Below are 11,577 nucleotides of genomic sequence, written 5' to 3' on the forward strand. Positions count from 1 at the left end.
ACAGCCAGATCCCTGAGACACATGGTGACATCTCCTTCAGCACCTCTTACCAGTGGTGGTTGGTTTCTTCCTACACTTGGTGATTCTCACCACCTAGAAGGCACCCAGGCAGGGCAGTCAGGCAGTGCTACAACTAGTTTAAGCACTGACATGGCAGTTAACATTTGAACTGCTCACAAACTACCTGCATCTCAAGAGTCATAGCCAGGCCACTCTAGCTTCTTTCTGGGCCCCATTAATGATGGCTTCCCCATTGCTAAGGACAAAAAAACAGCCAAGAATACTCCTCAGCAGCCTGATTCCTGCAAAACCAGAGGAGGGAAGCTCTGAGATCCAGAACTGAGATGCAGAGAGCCACTGCACAGACATTTGGGAACTCACTAAGTGTATGGATTGGCCTAAACTCATGTCTGTACTGATGTCTGTTAAGGGATTTCAGGAGACAGTTCCTTGAGTCACTTCTCCTTTAGATTCTTTTGCTCATTAGAAGGTAATTACACACTGTTATTTATGGTCAAGAGGATTAGCCAGCACTGAGAGACTCTTGGTGGGAACAGAAGAGCTGCTTTCATTGGCAATGTGCACGTGCCCAGGCTGAGGTTAGTCACCTTAGGTGTGAGGAAAAGCAACAGGCATCATGGCAGAGGGAACTCAAATCATCTTTGCCTTCACTGCAAAGGTTCTGTAACTGACTATTTTCACCTTATCACAGAAATCACGGAATCATTTAGGCTGGAAAAGTCCAGCCATAAACCTAACTCTGCCAAGTCCACCACTGAATCATGTGCCTAAACACCATGCCTGTTTCTCCCAGAACCATGTGCATGCTTCCACAGAAACACAGCTCTCCTGTGCCATCCAACGTTTCTCTTGACAGCAGTGTTAATCTGCCTCAAAAAAAAAAAAAAAACAAAACCTCAACACACGTTCCTCAAAGTATTTGTCTGACCTTAACCAGGTAACTACAAAATAAGTTCATCAGAACGTTCATGTAGAAGATCAGAAGGTTTGGAAGAGCTCCAATTACCTCTTTACAAAGCTATTTGCTTTAGATATTAACAAGCTCAGACATAAAAGGTCTCTAGAGGTGAGGTGTGATCGTGGGCACAAAAGTCATGCCACTTATCTTCCCTCTTGAACATTAGCCACCCAAGGAACAGTCAGGCAAAATTAAGGCTGATGATAGTTCTGCTGGAAACCCCAAAGAGGAGTCACAAAGTCACAGAATGGCTACGGTTGGAAGGGACCTCAGAGACCATCCAGTCCAACCTCCCAGTCATGGGCAGAGACACCTCACATCTGCATTTGGCTGCTCAAGGCCTCATCCAACCTGGCCTTGAACACCCCAGGGAGGAGGCATCCACAACCTCTCTGGGCAGCCTGTTCCAGAGTCTCACCACACTCATACTGAAGGAGTGTGATTTCTATCTCCACCCTGCTTTCAGAAGTCAGACAAACAAAAGATGGTAGCATGGTGAAATAAGCGTGCACGATTCTTTTTAAGGAGTACAACAACAGGGATGTGAACAGTTTGGCAAAGCTACACACCCAGCTGGCCAGGCAAAACTCAGAACACAGGGAATGACGCTACCTACCGAACCAGACCTAGCAGAGCCAGCCTGGGCATCACAGTAATAGCTACCCATCTCCTGAAACTCATCTGACTCATGTGCTGACCAGTTCCAAACAGGAGTGAAACGTGACTGCTTGCATATATGCTCATGCAAACGTGCCCACAGTATGTGGTGGCAACCCTGCCTCTTGGGTTTGCATCCCTCTGTCATCTGACAAACAAGCCACAGGATAATCAAGTTATTGGATATTAGCTCTCCAGTAGTATCCAAATTATTTACAGCAAGCAGCTCCAGTGGCTGGAGAGTTTTGGCCAGAAAATTCTTTACAAGTTGTGTGGAACACATACAAATTTACTTCAATTTTATTGTCACCTCAGTATTGCTTTCTTTCCATCATGTGATCTCTAAGGTCCTTTCCAACCTCAGTCATTCTATGATTCCAGCAGTTCTGAGCATTTTCCCCTTTAAAGTATTAATGAGTTATTTAAAGTATATTATTCAAAATTTGCTGCTGCTTAAGCTTGGAATAGCAGCTGTAACCACTTTTTCACTGTGAGGGTGCCAGAGCCCTGGAGCAGGCTGGCCAGAGAGGTTGTGAAGTCTCCTTCCCTGGAGACATTCAAAACCCACCTGGATGTGTTCCTGTGTGACCTGCTCTAGGTGATGCTGCTCTGCCAGGGGCGTTGGACAGAACGATCTCCAGTGGTCCCTTCCAACCCCTAACACTGTGTGATTCTGTGACACCAGACCATGCAGGGCACTACCTCTTACACTCTGTGCACAAGCTCTGCCTAGCACTCAAATGACAGAACAGCAAAAAATTCTGAAACGCTGCAGGCATTTGAAGCCTTCTGCAGGTTCCTCTGACACTGGATACGTTTTCTTCGGAGATAGGTTAGCAGAGTTGTCTCTGGATCCACATCTCTTTCCACAACCTGCAAGAAGGGAAAGGTATTGTTACAGAGTGCTTTACAACACACATTGGAAGGAGAAAGTTTACTCTTTCTGCAACTTCTTTTCCCAAGCAAGAAGCAGATCCAGTGGTTAACTCCTCTTGCTAGGTTCATCAATGCTGGTCGCTTATCCAGACATAATCTGGTCTAGTTGAGGATGTCCCTGCTGACTGCAGAGGGGGTTGGACTAGATGACCTTTGGAGGTCCCTTCCAACCCAGACCATTCTATGATTCCATGATTTCCTTGAATTTATTGTGGCAGAAATAAAAGTACATACGTTACATAAGCCAGGGTTTTTCAGACAAACCAGAATGAGGCAAATCTAAAAATAAAGTAAAATAAAATGAAGTAAAATAAAATGAAGTAAAATAAAATGAAGTAAAATAAAATGAAGTAAAATAAAATGAAGTAAAATAAAATGAAGTAAAATAAAATGAAGTAAAATAAAATGAAGTAAAATAAAATGAAGTAAAATAAAATGAAGTAAAATAAAATGAAGTAAAATAAAATGAAGTAAAATAAAATGAAGTAAAATAAAATGAAGTAAAATAAAATGAAGTAAAATAAAATGAAGTAAAATAAAATGAAGTAAAATAAAATGAAGTAAAATAAAATGAAGTAAAATAAAATGAAGTAAAATAAAATGAAGTAAAATAAAATGAAGTAAAATAAAATGAAGTAAAATAAAATGAAGTAAAATAAAATGAAGTAAAATAAAATGAAGTAAAATAAAATGAAGTAAAATAAAATGAAGTAAAATAAAATGAAGTAAAATAAAATGAAGTAAAATAAAATGAAGTAAAATAAAATGAAGTAAAATAAAATGAAGTAAAATAAAATGAAGTAAAAATGAGTAAAATAAATGAAGTAAAATAAAATGAAGTAAAATAAAATGAAGTAAAATAAAATGAAGTAAAATAAAATGAAGTAAAATAAAATGAAGTAAAATAAAAAGTAGTAAAATAAAGTAAAAGTAAAATAAATTAAAATGAGGTAAAATAAAGTAAAATAAAATAAAATTAAGTAAAATAAATAAAATAAAATAAAATAAAATGAAATAAAAACCAAGCAGAATTAGTAGCAGAGAAAGAACTGTTTTGTGTATTCAAATTTTGAATTCCTGACATCTTCTCAAGCTGCATCTCATCCTTACTGACCACACACAACGGACCTCTGCCCCTTCTCGTTCATACAATTAGAGGAATAAGACAAAATGAGCAGGTAATCACAGAATCATGGAATTGTCAGGCTTGCAAGGGACCTCAAGGACATAGTTCCAACCCTCCCTGCCATGAACAGGATGACAGAACCAGCATCAGGGACAGACTTTGCATACAACAAAAAAGCCAACAGTGGAAACTCTAATGTGACCAACACAGGTGCTGCAAGACAGCCAGCAAGCACCAATCACTACTTTGAAGTTTCTTGTCCCTCCCTAAATATAGCATTAAAAACCAACCAGTGTTCAATTAGCAGCCATCCTAAATGTGGCAATGGGAAATGCCAACCAGGAGAGATTTTCCTCTGCACATTGTGAGTCAGTGAAAAACAGTTTTGGCAGTTATCTATTAGACATAAAATCAGACTCGACTACAACCTCTGCCCCGTGCTCAGGAAGCAAAGTTCTGCCCTCACCTCCAAAAGGCTGCAGAGCTTGTCTTTCGTTTTTCTGTTATTGATTGAGCACCAAGAAACTTGTTCCAAGCTCACCGTGTGCCAGAACAGAATCCTGTGCTCCTGGCTCTTACAGCGTGCAAGTCCTAAGTACAATAGTTATAGTTTATTTAAATGAATCTCTCCTAGTTTGAAGGGCAAACTGAAAGAGAGGCCATTTGGGTGAGACACTTTTCTTACTGATAAGAAACCTTCACAACACCTGCACTACTTCTGGTTTATGCCTTTGACACGTGATGAGGTTATTCTAAAGAGGCAAGGTTCATTGCTGCTTCTTTCAGACCCTGTTTTTAGAGCTGTCCAATAAAGCTGCTGCTGCAAAACACAACTGGTCATTTTTTGCACATCTCATTCCTGCACTGAAGGTCCTCCTCCCCCTCTACTCAGCCCTAGTTAGATCACACCTGGAATATTATGTACAGTTCTGGGCTCCCCAGTTCAAGAAGGACAGGGAACTGTTTGGGAGAGTTCAACAGAGAGCTCTGAGGGTGGTTAAGGGACTGGAGCATCTCTCCTACAAGGAAAGACTGAGAGACCTGGGGTTGTTTAGTCTGGAGAAGAGAAGGCTGAGAAGGGATCTAATGAATGTCTACAAATATCTGAAGGGTGGCAGTCAGGAGGATGGAGCCAGGCTCTTTTCAGTGACACCCAGTGATAGGATAAAGGGCAATGGACATAAATGCATTCCATCTCAGCAAAAGGAAAAAAGACTTCTTTACTGTGAGGGTGCCAGAGCCCTGGAGCAGGCTGCCCAGAGGGGTTGTGGAGTCTCCTTCACTGGAGACATTCAAAACCTACCTGGATGTGTTCCTGTGTTCCTATGTGACCTGCCCTATGTGATCCTGGTCTGGCAGTGGGGCTGGACTGGATGATCTTTCAAGGTCCCTCCCAACCCCTAACATTCTGTGATTCTGTGAGCTCATACTCAAATTGTCAAGCTGAGTTTCTTCCTCAGGACTGTGCCAGTGGACATTGCAAACCCTTCCAAAGCAGCTTCTAAGATAGCCAGGCACAGAAAACACTTCAGGACAGTTTTCCAGACAGTTAAAGACTGTTTGAATTATTCTTTCCTTAGATCAAAGGAAATGCCTCAAGAAGTTTTCTTGAAAGAATCCAAGAAGCACTCCACTATGTACTCAAATTAATCATCTGGCACAATGGCTCCTTTTCAAGAAATAGGAAATAAAACACAGGCCTCAACCTTCATTCAGCCACTCAGCTCCACACATCTGTTAAGCCCCAAAGTCAATCCTTTGCCCAACTTTATAAGAAAGTTGTTCCCACTACATAGTAGAACATGTCCTGCACAACCCACACTCTGATCCTGTTCAAACCAGCATGCCCAATTCCTGCTGGAGGCACTTCAAACCACTGCACTGTAGCTGTGTATCTGCAGGGCTTGCAGAGACTTGGGATGAGAGGGAGATAAGGGGTAAGAGTTTGGAACACATTCTGGATTAAAGCAAGTCTCACACATCAGAGATTAAGGAGCCCTTTCTTTGCATTCAGATTCCTGGTGGGGAGATGCTTGCTCAGCAGTGTCTCTTGTTGGCCACAGCAGAAGAATTTTGTCCTGTTCCTGCCTTTTGTTCTGTGTCATTGATCTGGTTTTGTCCTCCAACGTGTCATTCCTCCAGTGGCTTCTCGTAGTCACCTGTTGTGATTTGTTCTTCAAATATTTTACAACCCTGTGGGTGGGGATAACATCTTCTCTTGCCTGATGCCCAGAACAACATGATTCACAGCTCAATATCTTAAGATCTTACCCATCACAACAATTCTTGCCACCGCTTCCCCCAGTGTTTTTGTACAGGAGGAAACTAGATTCTATCCACTGCCTTCAATGAGTAGGATCAGCCTAATTGTCTATCACCATTGAAGGAATATTTCCTTTTTGCACAGTTACTGGGGTTTAGCTATTATGGGGGGGGTTTAACCCAAATGTCATATTGCCAGACACTCAGTGGCTCAGAGGCTACATTTTGACAGGTTCAAAACTGTGGATTTTACCGCATGTGGTAGCTTAAATATTAAACAAATGCACAAAGAAACTGTGTTGGAAACGTTAGGGTGGCACTGACAGAGAAAATGACTCCCAGTAAATTTGCTCTGTACTACACATCTGCTTGTCTGGTGAGTCTAAGAATCTTAAATACTCAGATCAGCTCAGCAGGGAGCTCAGCAGGGCCCTACAGTTCTTCAAACTTCAAGTACAACATGAAAGAACTTCCTAAGCAGTGCTCTACACTCATAGAACCTGTGGGCTGGTCCAGAGAGGTACTGAGCTCACTTCCCCATGATTTCAGGTCCACAACTTGGATCTCAGGTATGTTGTTTGCTGCCTTTCACTAACTCAGATAATAATAAAAAGGATCAAATTTAAATTGGTGTTCCCAGAAAGTTAAGGAAAGGATTTTGCAATTTAAAATAATACTAGTTAAACAAGGTAAAGAGAAGAAAAGGAAAGAAAACAGATTCTTTTCTAGTTTTCCAAAGGACATACTAAGCTTTCCATCACCTAGGGTGCTTAATTGAGAAACAGATGCTTTTCTGAGCAACTCAGGCTACTCAATGGTAAAGGTCCCCTAGGGCCTTAAAGTATGAAAGTGACTTCCTCAGGTCAGTGAGAGATGCCAAATTCGCTCACTAGTGAAAAGGATTAGAACACAGATGAACGAAGCGAATACAACCACACAGTGTAAATCTGTTGTTGGTCAGGAGAATGTTTTGTTCTGCTTTAAACTGGCACAATGAAAACTTACAATTCACTCTTATGCAGGACCCACAGGGTCCCAAGGCTCAAAAAAATCCTGTATTTTGACTGGTCTCATCTTAAATCAAAGATCCTGGTGGACAACAAGTTCTCCATGGGACAGCAATGTGCCCTTGTTGCCAAGAAGGTAAATGGGATCCTGGGCTGCATTAAGAAGAGTGTGTCCAGCAAATCAAGGGACATTTTCCTCCTCCTCTGCTCTGCCCTAGCAGAATATTGCATTCAGTTCTGGGCTCCTCAGTTCAAGAGGGACAGGAATCTACTTGAGAGAGTCCAGCAGAGGGCTACAGGGATGATTAAGGAACTGGAGCAATGCCTTATGAGGAGAGGCTGAGAGACCTGGGGCTGGTTAGTCTGCAGAAAAGAAGACTGAGAGAGGATCTAATAAATGTCTATAAATATCTGAGGGGTGGATGTCAGGAAGGAAGGGACAGGCTCTGCTAACTTGCACCCTGGGATAGGACAAGGGGCAGTGGATGTAAACTACAGCACAGGAGGTTCCATCTCAACATGAGGAGGAACTTCTTCACTCTGAGGGTCACAGAGCACTGGAACAGGCTGCCCAGAGAAGTTGTGGAGTCTCCTTCTCTGGAGACTTTCAAGCCCCATCTGGATGTGTTCCTGTGCAACCTGTGCTAGATTCTACGGTCCTGCCCTGGCAGGGGGAGTTGGACTCAAAGATCTCCAGAGGACCCCTTCCAACCCCTAACATCTGTGAGCCTGTGATGCACATGCCACATATGCATGAGACAGACTTGTCAGCTGAGGAAAACAAAATTGCCACTCTTTGAAACTGTGTGTGTTGTTTTGCATTCTAGCCTAGGCAGCCTATGGAGATAACCTTGTGTTAGTTACGTGGCAGCTTTATGCCCAGTGAAGTAAGCAGGTGCCCAAAACAAACAATCCTGAATGTGAAGTGTGCTCAGCTCTTCTGGGGAGACTTCTTCTTGATAGCACTGCAGACCTGGCTAATAATGTGAGACAGAAGGATATGCTGCCATGAAAGTTTCTATCTCACCAGCCACCTCTCATCCCCCAGCTTTGTGCCATGACAGAATATCAGCAGCTATTACCAGTGCCACATTGTCACAAATTCACAGAGCAGTAATCTTTCCCACTGGCCATGCTATCATATCCTTTGCAAGGAACAGAATGGAATATTTAACCAGGAACAAACCTCAGTCAGAGGGACCCATATCCTAACTTGCCACCTGCTGTTTCAGCAGTGTTGCCCAGGCACTTTGCACCACCCTTTCCACCACAAAACCCCCCAAGTGCAGAAATTTCCCAACAAACTCCACTTTGGTTGCCAGGAATTGGTTTGCCCTATGAGTCTGGTTCTCTCTTTTAAACCTGCATTTGGTGGGAGTGTAACTCTATCCACTTTGGCAGCACACTCAAAAAGGAAATAGGAAAAACAAAACAAAAAAGCTCTGGGTTGCATATAACCCAGGAAGCCTTCTCTGTTCTGATCAAGTGGACCTGCTTCTTTGCTAGCACTGCTGGTTCCATGAGCCAGCAGAGAAGGATGATGAGATAGCCTTGACAGGTTTAAAGAGTTGGTACCATTAGCTGCACCCAACATCCCCTGGTGTGTTTCTTTTAGCCCACAGCTGCCAAGATCACAGCATGACAAAGCCCTTCACAGGAGCAGCAGCTCAGCTCTGAGACATGCCCTTTGTAAGCAGGAACTGCAGTGCCATTAAAACTGCTGAAATGCACCAAGGGCAATGCCATTCACAGGACACTCCTCAGCTCCAGGGTATCAGAAGAGCAGACAGTTGATACAAAAGCATCTGGCTGCTTTCTGCTGTTAACCTTCAGAATCTAGGCTGCTCTCCCTCTCCTTCTGTGCCTCACTCCACGTGCATAAAAGAACCACTTCTGTGCAGCTCAGGCTATTCTCTTTTGCTTTGGCTAGTACATATTTTGCTGTGTTAGCCAAGAGTCTCCTCCAGAAAGGGATGTTCTAATGATTCACACAGAACAAGGCTCCTGTAATACCTCAGCACCAACCAGTGCTGCAGCACCAGCACACATAAAGAAATTTGTTTATTAATTCTTCATGCCTACTGTGAGTAGCAGATTGGTTTTGACCTGCGATTCTTTTATTTGAGCACAGCAGAAAAAGAAAGCAAAACTGTACTCTTGGCCATGGCCTTGGCCTGTATCAGGGTCTGGATTTCCCAAGATATTTGTGGCAACCTCCTGCTGCAAAAAGCTCCCAGGTCACCCTCCAAAGAATGAGGTTCTCAGAAGAAGGGTTTGAAGTCTCTAGAACCTTCACAGAGCAAGAAGACAAGTTAATCATATACCACCTGTGCCCATCATAGCAGAAAATTCATCAGATGCTGCTCACAGGTCATCCTGGGCCTCTCAGTTACCAGACTCATGTCATGATTAACTTGGAGCTTCAAGTTTTCACCTCCACTTTTAAACAATGAATGGCTCAGTATGTCAGTTAAAGTTGATATGAACCATTGCTGTCTGTCAGAAAAGTTTTCATTTTCATCCTTCTTCATAAAACCTCAGAACCAGGGCTGGGTCCTATGTCAGTAATACATTCAAGAGCTCCTTGACTGATTTATAATCCACTCTAGATAAATTTCATTCTTCACCTAACCATTAGTCAAGAAAACTTTGACATCAAATGCTCTAGCACCTTGGAAAGTTCAAATTCCAATCCAGTTTGGGATCTGAATTCCGAAGTAAAACATCCTAATTGTAGCAAGAATCTTATCCACATTTATACTTGAATAAATTATCAGGAAAGATCAACAAAAGCAAAACCAATGGTACTCCTGTGCCAGTCTATAGGGCAGGGCATGGAGCTTTTCCATCAGCTAAGAATATTATGCAAGGGGTTAAAAAAAATGAATTCTCCATCCCAAAGTTAGTGCTGCCTGTGATTCACCCCCGAGCAGTGCACAGGGAAGGCCCAAAAAGTCTCAGCTGCACACCTCACAGTGGATATGAAACCCTCTCCCCTCCTCAACTTTCCCAGCTGCAAGCTCCTTTGGCACAAGTTTCCCTGTCCGAGTACCTCGGCAAGGAGGAGGTGGTGAGGCAAGATTAGCATTGAGCTGAGCTCAGAAACAGAACTAACTTGGTACTCATAATCTAAAACTGAGGCAGCCTTGACTTGATAAGCTTTTGAAGAATCAAGGGTAGTCCAAACTGAGAAAGGGGGCTCTGGGATCAAATATTCAAAGGTGTCCCACAGGTGCAAGGAACAGCCCAGCCTCCTCTGAGACAGCCACTTCCCAGCAGCTGCTCTAGAGAAGAGGATCAGTTTGTGGGCTTAGGTTGTAAAGAGTTTTCTAACTTCTTAAATGGGATTGGAATGAATATTTCACTTCAATTCCCTTTAAAAATCAAATGCCAGAACGACTTACTGAGTATAGAAATTCTGTATGGATGACTAAATATTCCAGATCTGTGGTAATTATTCCTCATGGCAATGCCTACACTTAATCAATGCATCTTCATTTAAAGGCAGTTACGGCAGAACTGCAGTAAATCATTGCTGACAAATCTAGAATGCAAAAGGAGCATTCTGTAGTTGTGCCACTCTTTGAATAAATCACAAGGTAAAGTCGAAAAAAAGAGCAAAAGCCAATAAATAGCCTTCACAATTTCATATTTAAAAGTCATGGCAAGTAGAAAGCTCCAGAGGAGGAAAACGATGACTAGAAAAAAAGAAATAATCAAACCACGGTGCAGGAGCAAGCTGGACAGAAAGCTGGAATCTTCCTTACCTTTTTACCATTCACAAAGAAAACCAGTTCATCCCTTGTCTCGTTGGAAGCCATCCTGCACACCTCCCAAAAGTCACTCGACCAGGGCCACAGAGCCCCCTCCTGAGAGCAGCTCTACACCCCTCAGCCAAGGGAGCACCAGCGAGAGGACAAGAAATACGAGTCTGCCTCAAGAGTGTTTGACTTTGTTTCTACATCAGTGCCCTCTGCAACCCCACATTATATAAGAGCCAAGGAAGAGGCGTGCCAGCTGCCTTTGGTTGGTGCTCCTGCAGCAGCAGTCATGACAGAAAGGGAGCTGGGACAGCAAGAGTGGCCCGCCCTCTTTTGTACAGCAAGAGATCACAATTCAGCTGCATTTCCCTTGAGATTACACTGTCAGGCTTGGGGCACCCAGAGTGTGCCACTGCAAGGGCTGCCAGGAATTCACAGTGTTTTGCAATCCAATGCAATCTCCAGGGGAAGAGAGGTTCTCCCAACTGTCCCTCACCCAATATTGACAAGAGAGAGCTGCGCTTCCCTTGCTCTGTGCAGAGCCATCCACGTGGCATTCCCTACGCAGAGGTCTATGGGGAGACCACCAGTTTGCTCCAATCCTGCTCCATCCATGCACATCAGCTACCTGACTGACTGCAGGACTGTTTCACTACTTTTTTTTTTCCTTACAGCACCTTCCACCTGCCAGGACATGATTTAAACAGATGTGTATTTGCCCAGATCAAAGCAGTTCCACAATGCTGACACTCAAACACAGCACCTCTTCTGAGGCTAGGAAAGAGGATCAGTTTGTGGGCTTAGCTTTCAAAGAGTTTTCTAGGTTCTTAAATGGAAATGGAATGAACA

At 43.1% G+C, this 11,577-nt stretch overlaps 1 protein-coding gene across 1 annotated transcript in view; it reads right to left on the minus strand.

Moving 5' to 3' along the window:
- Nucleotides 1–10,788, minus strand: part of XDH (xanthine dehydrogenase) — a 60,879-nt gene extending 50,091 nt beyond the window's left edge. The window contains exons 1-2 of the mRNA XM_054397471.1: nucleotides 10,735–10,788; nucleotides 2,452–2,509 (exon numbers count right to left, since the gene is read on the minus strand). Coding sequence (XP_054253446.1) covers nucleotides 2,452–2,509; nucleotides 10,735–10,788 — 112 coding nt within the window. The remainder of the gene's footprint in view (nucleotides 1–2,451; nucleotides 2,510–10,734) is intronic.
- Nucleotides 10,789–11,577: the final 789 nt, after the last annotated feature.

This window comes from Indicator indicator, chromosome 2 (assembly GCF_027791375.1).
Source record: "Indicator indicator isolate 239-I01 chromosome 2, UM_Iind_1.1, whole genome shotgun sequence".
Taxonomy (NCBI): domain Eukaryota; kingdom Metazoa; phylum Chordata; class Aves; order Piciformes; family Indicatoridae; genus Indicator; species Indicator indicator.